At 51.5% G+C, this 20,802-nt stretch overlaps 1 protein-coding gene across 3 annotated transcripts in view; it reads left to right on the top strand.

Moving 5' to 3' along the window:
* The window catches only part of MYLK (myosin light chain kinase), a 123,559-nt gene that overhangs the window by 28,126 nt on the left and 74,631 nt on the right, over positions 1-20,802 (top strand). For 2 of the 3 annotated variants that reach the window (XM_049628310.1, XM_049628309.1), the window contains exons 9-14: positions 205-342; positions 1,945-2,142; positions 2,929-3,178; positions 9,189-9,260; positions 9,695-11,004; positions 18,361-18,477. In XM_049628310.1, coding sequence (XP_049484267.1) covers positions 205-342; positions 1,945-2,142; positions 2,929-3,178; positions 9,189-9,260; positions 9,695-11,004; positions 18,361-18,477 — 2,085 coding nt within the window. Of the gene's footprint in view, positions 1-204; positions 343-1,944; positions 2,143-2,928; positions 3,179-9,188; positions 9,261-9,694; positions 11,005-18,360; positions 18,478-18,520; positions 18,940-20,802 lie in introns of those variants that run through there. The other variant, XM_049628311.1, reaches the window with a different exon arrangement.

The following is a 20,802-nucleotide window of genomic DNA, read 5'->3' as shown; positions in this document are numbered from 1 at the left end:
GAGCTCTGGCATGCCAGGTAGAGCAACAGGCTCTCATTGTTCCTACTGATCTCCAGCCAACTCCCCATACTCCTTATCTGTTAGCAGTCTGCCTTTAGCTGGAGCCTGAGCCTCAACACAGTCATTTGCCCAGCAGCCATTTAGTCTGTGTTTGTTGAGTGAATAAATGACTGTTCACCCCACATTCTATTGTCTGCCACACAGAAAAGAAGAGTGACAGGAAGAGTGGATATCTTCTGCCCGTGGCTCCCAGCAAGCCCGTCGCACCCCTCTTCCTGCAGGGCCTCTCTGACCTCAAAGTCATGGATGGAAGCCAGGTCACCATGACAGTCCAGGTATCAGGTCTGTGTCTGCATCTCTCTCCTTGGGGTGTATGTGAGAACAGGTGTGGTTGCAGCATGGACATTGCTCCCCAACATCCCACCGAGATCTTTGACCCACCAGAAAGTCAGCATGGCACAGTCAGTCAGTGGACCCAGAGAAGTGGAGCCTGTTCTGCTTCCTCTGGGCAGGATTTTCTGGATTCGAGGTTAATTCAGGGTGGCCCAGGGGAAGAAAATGACCACAGCCAGAAGGGTGGGGATTCGAGGGAAGACATAATGGGGCCAATGTAGCTGGAAGATTTTGAACACTGATTTTGAACACAGCTGATGTGAGAACTTCCCAGTTCTGGGAGATGGTCTTTGTTGCTGTATTTAAGTTTAAAGTGAGAAGATAGAGCAGAGGTCCTTCTAAAACCAGGGTAGGGCGACAAGAGCATGTGACCAGCAGCCCATTGTGAGCTGTCACAGTCCTTGCTAGAGGCCAGCAAGAGAAGCCTGGGGACTCTGCTGGCACAGGCTTTCTAAACAGACTTGTGCCCAAGTGCATCCAGAGTTTCCTGTTCATTGCTGACCACTGGTCAGTCCCTCTGACAGCCTAGAGGTCATCCTCCTGGGGTGTAGTTGCTCCTGAGCTGCAGAAGTAATAAAGATGAGCTGTGTAAGAACCAATGGGCTCCCCCTTTCAGGGATCCCCAATGAACCCCCTCCTGCTCCTGCAGGCCTGAGGCAGTCCCATGACAGTCCCAGGCCAAGGGCGGGCTGCCTCCCCTGTGCATACTCCTCGAGCTGACAGAAATCAGAGGTGTTCTGCACCTGGCCTCCATACCCGTGCTGGCTAACCCATCAGAGACAGATGGCGGCCTCCTCTGTCCTTGAGACAGACTGACACCACACAGCCTCCCTCGGCAGCCATTCCCAGGGGCCGTGCTCCTCGGGAAGCAGAGCATAATGCTACCGCAGGGGAAACCCCCACAGGTGGCCTTTGTTTTATGACCCACCAAATTTCTAGAACCTACCCAGGAAAGTAGGCTGGTAAAACTGAAAATGCTGTGCGCCCTGAGCTGTGCTTGGAAACTCGTACGAGCTGGTGCCCGTTTCCACCCTCAGACGACATTTGTATGGTAGCAAAATGGAATGCTAACTGACTTTTCCTTGTGGTGAAAATGGACAGAGGAGCTACCGCGAAGTCACCATCGTATCGTGTGTGCACTGGGGGTGGAGAGGGGGGGACAGGATATGCATTTGCTGCACACCCAGTGAGCCAGTTACTACTCAGTATTACCAAGCAATTTGAATTCTGATTTTTTTCACTTCTGATCCTTTCTAGTTTCTGCAAATCTGTTGTTAAATAATTATAATGAACATGCATTGAGCACTTTCCTTGTGCCAGATGCTATTCTCCTCTGCTATTCTAGTGGGCTGCTCTGTGAGACCGTATTAATTTATTCAGTCCCCCCAACAAACCTTTAAGGAAGACATGGTTAGGATGTTTTGTAGATGGGAGACTGAGGCATAGAGAGGTTAGCATTTAGTACAGTGTCACAGGATTAAGTGCAAAGCTGCCACATGGCCCAGGGAAGCACCTTCCTGACAAGTCCACCTGCCCTATCTGCCTATGCAGGGAATCCGCCCCCCGAGGTCATCTGGTTTCACAATGGGAATGAGATCCAGGAGTCCGAAGACTTCCACTTTGAACAAAGAGGGACTCGGCACAGCCTTTGTATACAGGAAGTGTTCCCGGAGGACACGGGCACTTACACCTGTGAAGCCTGGAACAGCGCTGGAGAGGTCCGCACCCAGGCAGTGCTCATGGTGCAAGGTGTGGCTGCTGGGCTGACCAGGGTGGAGGCAGGCAGGGGTGGGAAAGAAGTGGGAAATAGGGAATAGACCATTGTGGTCTCTCCATAGGCAATTTGGAGGTGAGGAAACCACGTGAGCTTACTTTGTCTCCCCTGCAGTCCCTGTGCCCCTTTGGTCCCATTCCAGCCCCAGAGGCCAGCTTCCCACCTTTGTCTTGGGGTCTGGCTGAGGGGAGCCACTGTTCTCTGCCTTCTGAAGTCCCTTCCCTCTCTGAGTTACTGGTGACAAGCTGCATCAAGTGCCAGGAGAAAAATCTTGTGATACATTTAACACCTGGATAGTGATAGCTTTTTCCCCCTTTACTGAAGTATAGTTAACACCCAATGCTACATTAGTGTAGTGATAGCTTTTGAGGTGACTTATGGCCTATCAGAGTCCTTGCCTTTAGAGAACGTTTATTTAAGAAGAGAGACAAGGTAAGGACACATAAAGCAAGAACAACTGTTAATTACACACATCTCATTGTAGATCATTAGCACCTAGCCCAGTGCACCTGTACCTTCTGGGCTACCTCCCCTTGCTTTGGATATACAAATTCATGTCAATATGATCCTTAGAGAACATAACCATGACAGATTTACCACGAGAAGGATGTGCTGTAAATGTACATCCAGTGAAAGTGATTTCTGGACATGCTGTTATTGGGGTAATGTGCAATTTTCGACCTTCACCACCACGGAAAGCTGAGTAGATGCTGTCTGCTGAAAGGCCTTCCTCTCTAATCCAAACCTTTGCCAACTTCCAGAGCCTCAGGATGGCACCCAGCCCTGGTTCATCAGCAAGCCCCGCTCAGTGACAGCCTCCCTGGGCCAAAGTGTCCTCATCTCCTGTGCCATAGCTGGAGACCCCTTCCCTACCGTGCACTGGCTCCGAGATGGCAAGGCCCTCTCCAAAGACACTGGCCACTTCGAGGTGCTGCAGAATGAGGATGTGTTCACGCTGGTTCTAAAGAATGTGCAGGCCTGGCATGCCGGCCAGTACGAGATCCTGCTCAAGTGAGTCTGCGTGTCCTGCCGACCTCCTTTAGCCCACTAACCCCCAGATCCCTACCTCCTGTCAAAGTCTCCACCCAGGACTGGGAATCCAGCAGAAACCTGAAATAATGTGGAGCTGGGCTTCCAGGTAAAGAGAAGCCTTGGTGCTGCCAACAAGCTTTCCTTTTTCCACTAAATGCAAAGGTGCTCATTGAGAACCTTCCCCACTGAGCTCAGTTGCCCAGAGTCCTCTGTCTTATTACATCCCAGCTTTTGTTCTCTCATTATGTGGTGTGCGGAGAATATGAAGGAGGAAAGAACTGATTAAAATCGTAAAGGCAGCAGGATAGAGGGAATGTATTAGTTGTCTATTGCTGTGTAACAAATTACCCCAAAATTGAGCAGCTTAAAACAAGTTATTGTCTCACACTTTCTATGGGTTGGGAACTGGAAGCTGCTTTGTGGGATGATTTCTACATCATGTGCCTTGCACATCCCACATCATTTTGCAGTGAACATGTTGGCAGGGACTGTAGTGTCTGAAGGCTTGACTGAGGCTGGAGGATCCACTTCTAAGATGGCTCACTCACAGGACTGGGGGCCTGAGGCTTCTGCTCCTTGCCATGTGGACCTCTCCCTGGGACTGCTTGAGTGTCTTCGTGACACGGAAGCTGGCTTCCACAGACCTAGGGATCCGTGGAAGGGAACAAGTTGGAACCTGCAGTGTCTTTTGTGATCTACCCTTGGAGGTCACACACCGTTACCTCTGCCACATTCTGTTTGTTAGAAGTCACTAAGTGCAGCCCAAGAGGGTTCCATCTCTTGGAGAGAGGAATGTCAAAGAACCTGTAGACATTTAAAACCACTACAGGCAGGTTAACCATGCCCATTCCTTTTTTTCTCCTGTTTAAGGTCTTTCTAGGTTACAGGGGAAGGTAAAGCTCCATGAAGACACACTGCTTTGCTCCCAGTGCCTAGAACAGTGCTGCCCACAGCCAGCAGTTAGTGTCTGTTAAATGAAAGTGATCCAGAAATGCTCTTTTACCTTTAAAGTGCTCTAACTCTTAAAATTCCATGCCAGCCGTGGGCTAATGGAGACTGAATGCCAGCCCCTAGGGTTGATGTGAGCAGAAGAAGAGTACTCGTCTGCACCTCAACCCTGAAAACAGAAGGTTATGCCACATGCCAAAGATGTTTGGTCCTGCCTTAGCTCGGGTGCCTGGCCACTTTGTAAGGAGGTTGCTCTCCTAAGTACTGAGTGTACCATGTCCAAGGCTCTGAGCTACAGAGAGACTCTGTAGCTACATGTCAGAGCTACTGGCATGACAGAGCATTATTCCTATAATAATAACAAAACCCAGTTTGTGCCTCACTTCTTAGGTCCTTTCTGGGCATGCGCTTTATGCTTGTATCAGTTAGCTTTTGCTGCATAATAAACTAGTCCAATATTGAGCGGCTTTATAAAAATAGTCATCTGTTATTTCTTTGGATTTTCTAGGAAGTTCAGCTTAGCTGGGCAAGGCTTAGCGAATCTCAGCTGAGTTAATGGAGTGTCTGTGGTCAGTTGCTGACATGGTTGTGGGCTGCCTGCTCATCCTGTTGCCATCAGCAGTATGCACAGAAGACACCAACAGCCTTTGCCTTGCACCCAAACCAGTTATCAGGAAGGCAAATCTGCTTCCAGAATAGGAAGAAGATACTGTCTTCCTCCCGCAGGCCAGTACAAATAGTGGAAACTGATGACGTGTGAGACCAGAGCTTGTCTGCATGGAAGGAGTAGTGCTGCGGGACAATACTCACATTAATCAAGCCAAACATCCTAGAAGAGATGAGCTTTTTGTGGGATTCTGAGGACAGTAGGCTGAGATTTAGCCAATGAGTAAAGGCTTGGCTGTTAAGGGCATGTTGAAGAGGCTGAACAAGAAAGGGTAGGGAAGAGCAAAGCAAGGGCTGTGGGAAGTCTGCCAGGCCAGAGTGGAGGGTTGCACTGGGAGGTCGGCAAGCAGACTGTCTGGGCCCAGCTGGGGACAGTCATAAAACTTAGACTGTCCCAGCTGGAAGGGACTTCAGAAGTTATCTAGCCGACTCATCGTTTAATAATGGGGGAAACTGAGGTCTCAGGGTCACAGACTTGCTCACGGCCACCCAAAGACAAGTAGCAGAGCCCAGATTGGAACCCTCATCGCTGTCTTTTAATCAGATTCTCTTCCATTCCTTGTTTCTCTCAAGTGCATGAGAACTTAGGGAATCCGGGAAGTTGTGCTGGGGTCCACATCCACACAGCCTTGTCCCATGCCCCTCCCCAAAGTCCAGCCTCTTCATTCCTTTGGGAAGCTGTTGCCCTGCCTTGGCTTTGTCCCTGGCTGGGGAGTATGTGCCAGGTCTACCAGGGGCCCCAGCCCCTCCAGCTTTTCTCATGCTGGCAGAAATCAGACCTAGACCCAGGACAGAATGCCTTTCAAAGAGGGAGACCCGATGGCTGGGATGCAGGGGGGGTGGGTGACGTGACAGCTCCTATCTATCCCTGCTCATGCTGCGGGATAGGTGTGGCTAGATGGGTTCTGCCTCCCCTTCCTTAGCTCTTATCTCCTGAACTAAAAGAGGAAGTGTCAAAAAGTTCCAAATTTCAGCTGAAATTTTTGAAAGATTGAGACTTGCCAGGAAATTAGTTCTTTAAACTAATTTTGCCTATAAAATCCATTCCAGGCAAGGGTGATTCAGAGTGGGACAGGGTCCAGAGTGGGCTTCTTATTCAGGGTTTGGGAGGTTGGCAAAAAGAGTTTTGCTAGTTTGTGAAAGGTGCAGCCTGTGAGGTCATAGCCCCATACCTGCTGTGGCAGCAGCTGGGCTGGGCATAAGGCCTCATCCTCAGCCCCAGGCCTGACTTTATAACTGAGTATGTAGATGCAGACACCAAAGACAGCCTCAAGGGGCTGTTTGGCTGGTTATATTATCTGGTGTGTGGGTCCCAGGCCACAGGCCTTTCTGACCTTTGTAGACTCTGAACGAACACATGACTTTCTTAAAGGCCTCGCAGAGATTTAAGTTTATGGCTGCAGAAATGGTGACCCCCAGGTCATCCCAAGGGATGAACCACTTAGTGGGGCAGCCATGGTATCCCACGTTTACCTCAGTCTGCCCCTCAGACTTCTCCAGGTGCTTCAGGGTGAGGCCTGTGGACAGGTCTAGCAATAGGCTACCTGTGCTCCCTTCTTAAGGGTGGGTAATGGAAAACAACAGAAGCCCTTACCAGTTTCCCCATGGGAGACAGAGCTTACTCCAGCTCTGGGGACTGGGAACCCCACCATATAAAGCCTCTGAAAGGTATGGCTGGGGTAAAGCATAGCCGTCTGGTCAGGGTCTACTCCTGATTTTTGCATCCGGGCTGTGTTGTGCCTGTGGCAAGAAGAAACTCAGCTGAGGCAATGTTGGAAAGTGCTACTGGGAAGACACGGTCCTTGGCCATCCTGTCCTGCTGCTCCTCACCAACGTTGGGCCCCACACCCTGCGCTTGAAAGAAAAGTGGGGGAAAGAACGGCCTAATACTGACCAGCAGCCTGGCAGAAGTGGGGTGCCAAGGGGCTGGGCCTCACCCACAAATGACCTCTCATGTTTATGCTACAGGTTGATCCAAAGCCCCATGAGCCCTTCTATGCTGAGTGCTCAGGATGTTCTGAGGGCCTCTTAGCCTTCCCAGGGCCAGGTACTAAGGAGGCACCTGATTGCTATTTGTTGAGCAAAGGAACAACCTTGAGCCTTCAAACTGTTTGGACAGGAGGCCCCCAGAACCTTGAATCTGGGCCCCCTGAGAGCCTGAGCATCGAGGAAGGTGACCAGGAGGGGACCCTAATAGATGAGAGGAGAATTGGAGGACAGCACAGATCAACCGATCCTTGTTTCAAATGGGTCTTCGTGCCTGGGAGTGAGCAGCACCCCCCGTTTCCCCTGCATATCATCTGCCACGCCATGGGCCTCCCGAGTCTGATCAGGACCTGGCCCTCCACTGGGAGGGAGGCCAGGCAAAGCGAGGTAGATACCCACATACATCAGCAGAGCTGAATGAACACATGCTCAGATGTCTGTGCACGTGGGGATGACTGTGTTTGTACACCTGTTCCCAGACACAGACCTGCAGGTGCAGTGTCCACCAGGTAAGATCCCATGTATGTGTGTATCCATGCGTGTGGTCGATATGTACATACACACAGAGACATGAGTAGACTTGTACTGACAAGCACTGGGGCAGAGTGGGAAGGTTACAGATCCTGGATTCAGGTAGACACGGGTGTCCATCCCTTTTTCTGCTATTTTTAGGCAAATTATTTAATCTTTCTAAGCCTTATTGTTATTTTTTAAAATAAAAACAGTGGTGGCTTTACAGAGATGTCAAAAGATTAGGTGAGATAGATTATGTAAGGAACCTGTCACAGAACTTGGCAATCATCTGTGGTGGGATCTGAGGCACACGTCGGACCATGAAGTGCTAATAAGATGGCCATGCAGGGGGCATGAGTGGGAGACCATGGGAGTCCCAGCACTGCCTCATATAAACTCCTGAGCCTCCTTTCCTTACCTTTCAAATAGGCATACTAGTGCTCCATACCTCACTGGGATGCTATAGGCACAAGAAGATAATGGTTGTGAATGAAAGCTGGAGGTCACTATATAAAATGGGAGGTTATCACCTTGAAGAGTCACCCTTGGCTGTCAGTCCTGCCCACACCCACCCTCGCCCCTTGCCCCCACCCCGCCTGAGCAACGTTGGCTGGTCAGAGCTCAGAATCGCCAGCAGATGGCAGCCTTGTGGGGTTGGAGAGCTGATGGGCTCCCAAGTCCTTGCAGCACCCAAGCATGGTACAGCCCCTCCCTGAGCAGAGGAGCCTCAACCTAAAGGGATGCTAAAGTTCAAAAAACATTTAAAAAAAAAATTTTTTTATGTTTATTTATTTCTGAGACTGACAGAGACAGAGCATGAGTGGGGGAGGGGCAGAGAGAGAGGGAGACACAGAATCAGAAGCAGGCTCCAGGCTCCGAGCTGTCAGCACAGAGCCTGATGTGGGGCTTGAACTCACAAACCGTGAGATCATGACCTGAGCCGAAGTTGGTCACTCAACTGACTGAGCTACCCAGGCACCCCTCAAAAACATTTTTTTTATGTTTATTTAGTTTTGAGAGAGACAGACGTGAGCAGGGGAGGGACAGAGAGAGAGGGAGACACAGAATCTAAAGCAGGGTCCAGGCTCTGAGCTGTCAGCATAGAGCCTGAGGCAGGGCTCGAACTCACACGAACTGTGAGATCGTGACCTGAACCAATGGCAGAAACTTAACCAACTGAGCCACCCAGGCACCCCAGTAAAGTTTTCATTGTGGGTTGAGGAATCCAGAGCTCTCCCTACCGGAAGGAAGGAGAGAAAGGGCCATCCACAGAGGAAGACACCTGTTCGGTTTTTAATTCAGAAAGTTCTGATCTGAGGGCATTGGCTGATGCGTGGGGATCGGAAGGTGTTTTCATTTTGCGAGCAGGAGAGGGGAAGTAGCAGCTGGAGGGCAGGGAGGAAGGACACTGCAGAGAGGACATAACCATCTCTGTATTGAGGGAGCGTGAAGTCAGACTCAGGGTCACTGCCCAGGGCTGCACAGTCTAGATCAAGCAGATCCATCACACCCTAGCAGGTTTAGACTTTAGTTTTCTTTTATTTATTGAGTGATTGTATTATTTTTGTAATATACTTACAGAAAAGTATTCCTACTTCTGGATATCTGTCTAAGCTGTTGTTCAGATTTTTTTTTCCTTTTTATACAAGAGCTGGGGGGGGGGGAAAGGGTGACCAAAGAGAAGGTCCCTGCCCTAAATCTAGGCTTGTGTGGGCATGTGGGGTCACAGCTAAGCCCTTGACTCCCTGTTCCCTGGAGCAAGCCAGCCAGCCTTTGGCCAAGTTCCTGCTTACCCTGTCCTCCTCACAGCCCTCGGCTGAGCAGGCCCTTGGCTCAGAGAGCCTCTTGATCTGTATTGATCTCTCGAATTCTTCAGGAACCGGGTTGGCGAATGCAGTTGCCAGGTGTCACTGATGCTACAGAGCAGCCCTACCAGAGCCCCCCTGCGGTGAGTGCCCCCAGGAGGTGCCTGGCCAGGCCCCATGCCACCACCCACCCACCATTCTCCTGGCCCCTGCAGGCCCAGCCCAGCAGCCCCAGATTATTCGTATCCTCCAGCTGAGGCTGCTGAGCCAAGAGGGAGAGATTGGAAGGGGAATGAGGGAGGGAACGCAGGGGAGGGGGGGGGGAATTATTATCTTTTTTTTTTGCACACACCCTTATAAGGCTACTGAAGTCATTACCGATGTAACAAACCAAGTAAGCAAGCAAGAGCCTCTCACCAATGTTCCCTTCTATAAACACAGCCTGGCCAGCCCCAACCTCCCCTTCTCCCTCCCCTTTACCCTCCCTCCCTCAGGGATTTGCTCTCCCCTGACGTTTTGTTCTTACCCGGCCCCTTTTCCTCTTGCTACTTTCCTTTTTTCCCTTCACTGGTTGCAGGGGGAGGGAGCCTGCCAGCTGTGAGGGCCTCTGTGGCCGGGGAGCCAGTGCTGATGGTGGTGGCGGTGACCGCTATGGGACCCTGAGGCCCAGCTGGCCAGCAAGAGGGCAGGGTTGGCCGGAGGAGGAAGACAGTGAGGACGTGCGGGGAGTGCTGAAGAGACGCGTGGAGACCCGGCAGCACACCGAGGAGGCCATCCGTCAGCAGGAGGTGGAACAGCTGGACTTCCGTGACCTCCTAGGGAAGAAGGTGAGCACCAAGAGCGTGTCAGAAGAGCATCTAAAGGAGATCCCAGCCGAGCAGATGGATTTCCGCGCCAACCTGCAACGGCAAGTGAAGCCAAAGACTGTGTCAGAGGAAGAGAGGAAGGTGCATAGCCCTCAGCAGGTAGACTTCCGCTCGGTTCTGGCCAAGAAGGGGACTCCTAAGACCCCGGTCCCTGAGAAGGCACCGCTTCCGAAACCCGCCACCCCAGATTTCCGCTCGGTGTTAGGCAGCAAGAAAAAATTACCAGCAGAGAATGGTAGCAACAATGCCGAGGCCTTGAATGCCAAGGCAGCAGAAAGTCCAAAGGCTGTGGGCAATGCCCAGGCTTTAGGGTCCCTGAAACCCTCAGGCAATGCCAAGCCTGCCGAGACCCTAAAACCTCTGGGCAACGTCAAGCCTGCCGAGTCCCCCAAACCCGTGGATAACGCCAAGCTTGCTGAGACGCTGAAACCCTTGAGTAATGCCAAGCCTGCTGAGACCCCAAAACCTGTGAGCAACACCAAGCCTGTCGAGACCCTGAAATCCGTGAGCACCACCAAGCCTGCTGAGACCCCAAAATCCATGGGCAACGCCAAGCCTGCTGAGACCCCGAAATCTGTGGTTAATGCCAAGCCTGCTGAGACTCCGAAATCCATTAGTGCTACCAAGCCTGCTGAGACCCTGAAATCCATGGGCAATGCCAAGCCGGCTGAGACCCCGAAATCCGTGGGCAACGCCAAGCCTGCTGAGACCCCGAAATCCGTGGGCAACGCCAAGCCTGCTGAGACCGGAAAAACAGCTGGGAAGGAAGAACTCAAGAAGGAGGTTAAGAATGATGTGAACTGCAAGAGGGGGCATGCAGGAGCCACAGATAATGAAAACAGATCAGAGAGCCATGGGACAGCCCCAACCTTCAAGGAGAAGCTACAAGATGTCCACGTGATGGAGGGCCAGAAGCTGCTACTCCAGTGTCAGGTGTCCTCTGACCCCCCCGCCACCATCACCTGGACGCTGAATGGAAAGACACTCAAGACCACCAAGTTTATCATCCTCTCCCAAGAAGGTAACAAGGGCGAGGGCTGGGAAGAAGGGGGCTCTGTACCAGGGCCACTGCAGGCTCATGGAGCCTTGGGCCTGTTGACTGCCATTTGCAGCCCAGAGCCTGGGCTGGAATGCCCAGCCTCTGTGCCCCCTCGCTGACAAGACAGGCGCCTTGCTCAGGGCCCTCGGGCACACACTCTGTCTCTGGGCGGTGAGAGGTGGGTGGCTGGTCCTGTGGCACGTGCCCAAGTCCTGGCGTCTGTCTGGCAGAGCTGCCTCAGGGCAGCCCCAGCCGTGGCTCTTCAGAGCTGCCCTGGGCCTGAGCTTGTGCCCCACAGCTCTGGTGTGGAGAGGGCTGTGTGCGTGGACGTGACGGGACCCTGGGGCTGGAGCCCACCAGCGGCTCTGAGCTGAGAGCTGCTTTTGCAGCAGCAGTTTGGATTAGGAGAAGGGTGTGCACTGATGGGGTGGCACAGGACTATGGTTTGGGGTCAACAACAACTTAAGACTTGATAACATTGTGGGTTTGAAGGGCTCTGTCGGAGAAGCCAAAAACCCCAAACAGCCCCTACGGCACACACTCCTGGGCGGACAGAGCCACTCGCTTCCTAATTTGGATGAGACTTTTGTTTGCTGGTATTTCACATTCTTGGGTTATGGGGAGAGGGGGGGCACTAAATCCTGACATCTGGGGCCTTTCAGGGTCTGGAATTCTGAGATGGGTCAGTTTATACCTAGAGAAGAGATGGGGGTGAGAGGGACATTTTCCCTGGACCCTCAATTTGGTTTGAAATGTTTCAGCCAAGCATCTCAAGGCTGTAGGGGAGCTCTGAGTCCAGCAGACTTCCCACACCCCACTCTGGTGGCCAGCGCTGGAACAGAGCCCGGCCCGAGCTTGAGGCTGATGCTGGTGGCTCGGGACAGAACAGGGCACAATGCTCCCCAGGAAATAGCATTTTACCCTTAAGAGGTAGAGGGCGGCAGCCAAGCAGAGGCCCAGGTGGACAGGTCCTATGAGTCCTGATCCACTGAGATGTCACAAACACCCCCAACTGCGCTGCTCCCCTTTCTGTCCTCTGACTGCACACCCCTCTCCCCTCCCCCACTGCCCCCTTCATCAGGCTTCTTCCTTCCTCATGAAAGGCGAATGGAGGAGCATTTGAAGAAAGCAGTATCCCTCTCAGCCCACAATAAAATTTCTCTCTTTATCCTGTAACTCAGTCAGCAAATCTGGAGCAGCTGAGCATTTTGAATCTAAGTGCTAAAAGAGTAAAGGGGAAGTTGACCAGGAGAGAGAAAGTGTTTTATTTTCTGCCGCTGTGTTGATAGGAGAATGTTTTTATGTGGTTATCTCCAGATTGGCAGGGTCCTCGGGAAGGCATCTCATCCACACACACCCCCCCCCCCACCTTGCCTCTGCTAGTCCAGCCTGCCTGTGGTCCACACACAGGTGGGCATGGGGGAATCACCACAGTGAGGTGAGATGTCCAGGGTAGTGGATGTCACAGCTGTCCCTGTCACCCCTGTGGACCCCTCCCAGTTGGAAAGCCTTTGGTAGAACTGATCTGAAACCTTGACTGGGAACATTTCCCAGGCTACCCTGTGGTGATCTTTCCAGGAAGGATGGAAGGTGGGTAGCCGCCCGCTCTTGGGACATGTGTGGTCACACAGGCCCGCACAATGTGAGGCCCATGGCCACACCAGCCTCAGGGAAGCCAGTGTTCAGATAGCTGAGGGCAGTGCCCAAAGGAGACCTGTGTGGAACCTGCAGGGTCCCTAATAGCAGCTTATATACAGCCCTCTCGACTGAGCAGTGTAAGCAGACCTCAGCTCTGGTCTCAGAAACACGCCTGAGCCATTAGACCCTGGCTACTCGTGTCCAGAGGGTCTTGAGTATGTGGTATCACCTGTCACTGAGCATTAAAGGGCATAGAGACCCAGCTACTCCGGTATCACCTCCCATAGAAACCACCTCAAAGGGACAGTTTAGGTCCAAATCAGAGGAAGAAGAAATGATTAAAAGAAGGCCAGCACAAGGAGTGGATAGAGAAGGTCTAAGGGAGGTGGATAGGAAGGGGTTGTAGAGACAGCCCCAAGTCCAACTTTTAAAAATATTCTAAATATTTGTAATTCTCCTTTGAAAACTTAAGAATAGCTTGCACACACTGAACAAACACCATGTGCCAGACACTGCTCTAGGCATCTTACACTTTTCACTCTTTTAATCCTGCCCGTTTCCAAAAGTGAGGTGTCCTGCCCGAGATTGTGCAACGGGTTAGTGACAGAGCTGGGATTTGAAGGTAGGCAGCTGAGTTCAGGCGCCTAGACCACCGTGCCGTCTTACCTCATAGTTAACTCTTGTTAGGAGTCAGCACACTGGTACAGCTGAGAAACCTTTCATGATGCGCTCACCCAGAGCGTTGTCCGTCAGGAGAAAATACTAATGGCTGTTTACTCCTCGACACTGTCAGTAGTTGTCAAGAGGCTGCAAGACTGGCGGTGCCCTCTAGGCTTGCCAGGTTTCTGGCATTTTCTCTGCAGTGGAGGAAGCAGACCTTGACATGGGCCTGTCTGCCTTGCCACGGTAGGGAGAGTGCCTGGTCTTTTTTTTTTTTTTTTTTAATTTTTTTTTTTAACGTTTATTTATTTTTGAGACAGAGAGAGACAGAGCATGAACAGGGGAGGGGCAGAGAGAGAGGGAGACACAGAATCGGAAGCAGGCTCCAGGCTCCGAGCCATCATCCCAGAGCCCGACGTGGGGCTCGAACTCACGGACCGCGAGATCGTGACCTGAGCCGAAGTCGGACGCTTAACCGACTGAGCCACCCAGGCGCCCCAAGAGTGCCTGGTCTTAAAAATACCATCCCCGTTTTTCGGTCCGTCCCTTCTCTAGAGCTTCTCCCTCTACGTCTTCAAGAGCCTGGGTTGGACACAGACCCCAGGAAGAAAGCCTGTCTTCAAGCCTTATCAGTGACCACTTCAGCAGGCCCCACTGCAGGGAGCAGGGCACTCTGGGAGGTGTGAGTGGATCTGTTCCCCATAGATCTGGAAAGAGGGGGCACACACTCACAGTGATAAAACTATTCCAGCCAAGTGCTGAAGTTAAGCTAGTAGGTATAGAAGAAGGAGCTGAGTGCTGGGGCCACAGGAAAGGCTGGTGCTGAATGAGCTGGGCCAGGACCCATGGCAGGCAAAGGAGGGGAGGTATGGGCTCTCAGGCAGGGGCTCTGGCAGCAGCAAAGGCAGGTCTGCTCACAGCATGGGCTCGGCTGGAGAGGAAGGCATGTCCCATGCCATCCTATATCATGCTAAAGAGCTCAATCCTCAAGGCAATAGGGAGCCATGTAAGAATGTGGAATGAGGAGCAGCGCACACAAAGCTAGGGTAAGGGTTTAGGGGTTTTGATTGACTCCCTGCCCAAAGACAAGTAAGGAGCCTACTGAAGAGGTCAGGGAGAAAGGTGGCAAGGCTTGGACTAATATAATAAGGCAGCCATGGCACAGACAGGAAACAACCAGTTCAAGAAGCAAGGACAGAGTTAATAGATCCTGTTGCCTGGCTTGGGAGCAGGGGGCAGATAAAGAAGAGGAAGGAGTGGAAGACCACTGTGTGCCAGTGTCTGGGTGACTGGGGTCACATTTCTACTGACATTGATGGAAATAAGGAAGCTGGTGGTTTGAGGTGGTCTGGGGGTGAAGGTGGAGGGAGTGGCTAAGGGGGTCTCCCTGTCCTTTCCACCCCATTCTGCATCCTCTCTGCCCCCACCTCACTGGCTTGGAATCCTTCTTCCTTCACTGCTCTGAATCCTGTGCTGTTGTCATCTAAGATCAAAATTTGCTTCCTCTAGGTCTTGCCAGACCATTGTCACCAGCCTTTGGCCACGAGAAACTCCTCGTGGAGTACGGTCCGCACATACATCTACACCCTACTGCTGTGTTTACAGGTTTCAGGGGGCTTCTCTGAACCCCTGTGGCTTGGATAAGGCTCATAGCCTCCAGGCCCCCTAAAAACAGGGTTTTGTTCCCCCCATATAGCACCAAGGAGAGCAGAAGAGGTGTGTAACGAGTCGGCTGGCATTGACTGCTAATTCTTGAAGGGACATGTAGAGGCACCCTTCCCCTCCCTGCATCCCCCCAGAGCTGCCAGGCAGATGGTGGCCACTTATGGTGGCTGGGCCTGGCCTCCAGGCCTGTGGAGGGATGACACCAGGCCCTTTCAGGCCTGCAGCCATGCTCCTCAGGCTTTGGCCTTGGCTGAGGACTGGGAGGGATGGCCAGTGAGCCAAGGGGAGCCCTACACTCCTCCCGAGAAGTGTTTTCATCTTTATGCCCTGTTTCCTGTCCCCAGGCCAGGCTTCTTTCCCTGGCAAACATGTCTCCTAGCCTAATACGAGAATTTATTTTTGTTGCCGTTGTCAACCGATGGTTCGTTTTTAATCACCTTTAATGTGAGATCTTGAAAAGGCTTTTTTAAAAACCTATGTGAATTCATCGTACAAAACACTAGGATTTATGCATCCTAGTGCATAAATGCAATATGCAAGGCAATATTGTTATATGCATAATCCATTTGAAGAACTCTAATGTAGGAATTTTTTCCTTTCAGAAACTATCTTACCTTTTTCAATGGTAGGTTATATTTGACTAAATGTTCGTGACTTTCTCTTGCATAGATCCTCCCAGATCACCTGCTACAGAAATGTGCCTTGGTCATCTCAGATGGCAATTTTTTTTTCTTTTTTATTGTGACTGCATTCCAGGCTGAGGAAAAAGATTCGTAATAGACACAGTCACTGCCCTCCAAGAATTAGTGTGGGAGACAGACATGTGTTTCAGCAACAGCCTTGGAAGACATGCTCTGATAAAGAGAAACTCGGGGCACAGAAGAGGTCTGTCTGTGGCTGGGGATGCTTATGGGTGATAGGGAAGGCGCTGTCCTCGAGGAGGTGATCTGGAGCTGAGTTGCACTGTCCAGACGTTCTAGAGGACCAGGGTGGGGAGGCACTGCCCACTGAGGGTATCCTCAGAGCACAGCCTCTAGGGCTTTGGGCCACCCCCTCTCACCCTGCACCCCCCAACCCCGGCCTCCCCTCTTGCCACACACTTGGAGCAAGATGGGAGACCTCAGACTCCATGGCCATGAGGGGCTCTCCCAGGGACAGTTCTAGCTGAGCCATTTATTGGATCTTTGGTTCTGTGGTGACTGCTACCATCCCCCTCACCTCCCTCAAAATTCCCCACCAGGCTGAGGCTTCTCGGAAAAAAAACTCTGGGAAACGGTTTTTCTTCTGGAGGTCAGGAATAAGCTGTCCCACAGGAAATACCAGATTCTTCAATCTGGGCTAGCCGGGCCTCCAAGCCTGCCTGGGGGCCCTCCCCCAGCCCACGCAAGCACAAGCACATGGCCAGGGGTCCAGGCTTTGGGAGGCTTGATGAGCTGCCTGCTCTGCTACTTTCCCTGGTGAGGGGGTGAGGGCTGTGGTCTAACGGCCCCGACTTCTCCTGGTGGTCTCACCATTGTCTTTGCAGTTTGTGCCATTTGGGCTTAAGGCTGAAAGCAGTGAGGGGACTGAAGCTGAAGCACAGTCAGGGATCCAAGCAGGATATGTACTGGGAGTGGGGTGTCTGCTCCCAGAGCCTTAGCCTCAGACTGAAGGGAAGTGACAAAAGGGGGTGTGTTTCCTCTAAGCCTCAAATCAGGATGCCAGAGGTCATCTTAGCAGCCCCCTGCCCTCTCGGATGAGTGGAAGGTCCTCTCTAGAGAGGACAGTCACCCTCAATCCCAGATTCTTGTGCCTCACGGTGTCACTCTCATGAGAGTGAGTCCAACCCTTTCTGTTGCAGTTTCTGCAAATTCTGTCTCCTAACTACAGTGAGAAGAGATCCTGATCCCTTGCCCTCCCCTGTGGGAGAATGTAGGGAGGCCTTTCCTGAGAGGTAAGGTCTATATGAATAGGAGGGAGGTGGTCCAGAGGACTAAGGTTTCCTTGTTCAGACATAAGCCAGGTGCCAAGAAGCAAAGAGAACTGTTAAATGCCTCTGCCTTCCTTCCTAGCTTTAGTGAGGTTCTCTGAATACCCTTGTATTCATTGCTCTCAAGTCTGTGCCTCTACCTAATGGGGGTGAGGGTACTTTTTGAGATCAAAGACCCTTTGGGAGCAGCGCCTGTTGACCTCCCTTCTGGCCATGTTGCCCCGCACATACACCTGGGATGCACACAGTTCTGTCCACGTAGGGCTGGTGGCTTATACTGAGCAATTGGCAGGGGGAGTGGAGTAGCTGGAGCCAGTGGCTCCAGGCAGCAGGATGCACATGGCCCTGGCTCTGTCCTCCTCTTTTTTGTAATGACTGCCGCCCTGACAACAGGGCAGCTTTGGGCAGGACGCCATGCTGTTGACTTGTTTGTGTGTCTGAAGGCAGGAACTACAGTGCCACTGCCCTCCTGCCTGGCCCAGCAGTCCCAGCCCTCAGCTGGCCTCTCCCCACATCCTGAGGGAAATCCCCCAAGGGGGGAACTCCAGGGAAGTAGCCAGCTCTGGGATGAGAGAGCTAGGGTGGGCAGGGACCAGACCCCCGATTCCTGTGTGTGCCCAGCGTGGCTTCTCCTTTCCCTAACCAGGCCAGAAGAGGTTGCTGGGGTGGAGAGACTCTACCCATCTCTGAGGTCACCAAAAGACCTTGCACTGAAGGGAGATGCCCCAAAGTGCCCCTCTCCCAGCCCAGTGCCCCTCGTTGGCCGTGCTTCTCAGCTCAGATACTATTCCTGAGAAGCTAGCTCCAGGGTCCCAGGCTATAGTTCCCTCCTTCTCCCAGCAGACCTTCCTACAGGTCAGTGTTCCTGCTCAACAGGGACCCCTGCCTCTCTCACCCACCTCTTTGTTCAGGACTCCCTTTTCTAAGATTCCCAGGATAAATAATTGCTATATGCTGGGCGGAGCCTCCTCACCTGCCACTGTTCCTAACATGGGTCTATAAACCTGTGCCTGGCTACTACTTATCTCTCTTGGTGACATGCCAGGGTGCAGGTCCAGGGTCCCTCTGCTCCTTCTATTGTATTGGATGCTCTCCAAAAGCTGATATTATTTTGCTCTCTTCTTCTGTGCCTTTCCATTATGTCCCTATAAGAGAGCTTGCTGGAATTTGGGAAGAGGGTACCAGGAGGAAATATACTTAGGGATCAGTTATTTTGGACCTGGCTTATCAGAAAAAACTACCCTGACCCTTGGTAGGGAGAGAGGGTTGGTTCCCACAGGACGTCTGACTTCTGGGCTCCCAGTGGCTATCCATGTGAATAACATTCACCTGCCATGTCCCAGGTCCCAGGGCAGGTATTGGGCTTATACTGGGTCCACTCAATGGTTCTTCCTCTTCCTTCCTAGGCTCACTGTGCTCTGTCTCCATCGAGAAGGCATTGCCCGAAGACAGAGGCGTATACAAGTGCATAGCCAAGAATGGCGCCGGCCAGGCTGAGTGCTCCTGCCAAGTCACCGTGGATGGTAGGTCGTGCCCACCCATCACTGCCACACAAAGTAGTCCCCCTTCTCAGCCCTTCCCTGGCCAACCATACCTAAACAGAACTGCATCCAAGACTGCCATCCCTACCTGAGGCATTTGTTTTGTGGGTATCAAGCCATCTTTTGCACAAAATGAGCCAGAAAGGAAAATGGCAGCTCTACTTGATGGCCCTATGTGACCTTGCAGCCCTGCCCCTGGCTGAGAGGAGGGGCCGCTCACCTTATTGTCCCTGCCCTGTCCCCAGTCCTGACCCCCAGATGCAGAAGCTTGCTGAGCGGGGAAACCAGGCACTGGGCTGGAGGAGAAAAGACACACCCACAGGAAAATGACTACATAGTATTTTACAAGCTGCAGCAGACAAGTGTCAGTGCTGGCAGGTCAGACCCGTGGTGAGGTGAGGACGGAGTAGAGCGGGGTCCATGTGGGGATACTTCCCTGAGGAGGTGAGTTGGGGCTGCATCTTTGGGTAGAGGGGAGAAGCCCTCTGCAAGAAGAGAAAGTAATTGTAATACAGCAGAGGGAGAGGAAGAAACGTGGGGGCAGAGGGCTGCCTGGTCTGAGTGGAGTTTCATTTTTTTTTTAATGTTTATTTATTTTTGAAAAAGAGAGAGAAAGAGAGAGAGCACAAGCGGGGAGGGGCAGAGAGAGAGGGACACACAGAATCCGAAACAGGCTCCAGGTTCAGGCCGTCAGCACAGAGCCCGACATGGGGCTGGAACCCATGAACCGTGAGACCATGACCTGAGCCAAAGTCGGACGCTTAACCTCCTGAGCCACTCCGCTCCCTCTGAGTGGAGTTTCTGAGTGAGGAAAGGGGGAGGCCAGGCAGTGAGGGGTTGAGATTTATCCTAAAGAAGTGCAGGCTGTGTGTTTGTGACTCTTCTTTCTCTCTTCTTTGTGAAGTTTAGAATTAGAGCCTTAGAAGTAGAACAGACCTTGGGATGGTCTAGGCAACCACCCTCATTTTGAAGAGTAGAAAACCAAGGCCATTGAGAAGGAACATGTCCTACATGAGGTTTCCTGGTCTGTTGAGGGCCAAGCTAGAGCCAGAATGCTGTAGTGGGATTCACAATCCAGAGTGCTTTCTTCTTTTTTGATACTTGCCTGGAACTGTCTGAAAAGGTTGTGTGGGGGAAATAATTTCTTGCTCTTGAAATGCCTGGTTAGTAACTCTTAGTGACACGTGAAAAACTGGTGTCCAAATAAGGCAACTCAAAGACCAACTTTGTTGCTCTTCTGACTCCTGAATATGATCACTTGGGGTATAAAGTCCTGACCTGTTTCCCTGCCATTCCACAAGATGTAGAACCTTTGTCCCCATTCTCGGCTTTATAATCTGATTTCTTGATCATAAACACTGAGATCCGTGATATATTAGGAATGGAAGAAAAGAAAGTCTTGTCTTTTTTTTTTTTTTTTTAAGAAAAAGAATGTTGAGGTGGCTCAGTCAGTCAGGCATCTGACTTTAGCTCAGGTATGATCTCACAGTTGTGGGTTCGAGCCCCACTTCAGGCTCTGTGCTGACGGCTCAGAGCCTGGAGCCTGCTTTGGACTCTGTCTCCCTCTCTCTCTGCCCCTCCCCTGCTCATGTCTCTGTCTCTCTCTCTCTTTCTCTTAAAAGTAAATAAACATTTAAAAAAAGTTTTTTTTTAACTTTAAAAAAAATAATAAAAGAAAAAAGAGCGCTGAAAAGAAAAGTTAAAAAACATATACACACAATGGCAAAACAGCTTAAATTGTCAATAGCCGGCAGTAAAGCTGAAATGGAAGACTATTGTGTGTGTGTCTCCCTGGAGGAGTTCTGTGAATGTATCTGTCACTGGGGCTCTGGGTCCAAGGTGTGGATATGATGGGTCAGTTCAGAGCCATGGGCTTGAAACCCATGTTTTGAGGCTCTGGGTAGAGGCTGCTGCCGCCAGGTACTCTGTGGTGTGTGACCTGGGCTGTCACCTGCCCAGGTCACGTTTCCTGCTGCTTTCCCTACAGGTGCTGCAGTTTACAGAAAAAAAAAAAAAAAGTGTTTCTGGGAACTTGACTCCAAACAGCCCACACTTGAGAAGCATGCTAGACCCAACCAATCTAGAAGGAAGCCCCGCCTGCTAATAGCTGCTTTGGGGATCCCTGGATTCTTTGGGTCCTATTTACAGGGCTAGCTGAAGGCGGGACAGCAATTCATTCTCCTTATCTGCGAAATGTCAGCACCTTTTTGAGAAACAGCAAATGTTTTATTTTGAAAACCAAACTTAGTTTTCAAAATAAAAATTTCTTTTTCCCTATAGAATACATTTGGTTTGTTTTTTTTTTTT

This window comes from Panthera uncia, chromosome C2, assembly GCF_023721935.1.
Source record: "Panthera uncia isolate 11264 chromosome C2, Puncia_PCG_1.0, whole genome shotgun sequence".
In the NCBI taxonomy this organism is placed as follows: domain Eukaryota; kingdom Metazoa; phylum Chordata; class Mammalia; order Carnivora; family Felidae; genus Panthera; species Panthera uncia.
The sequence above is the reverse complement of the archived record's forward strand: the minus strand, read 5'-3'. Positions and strand labels throughout refer to the sequence as shown.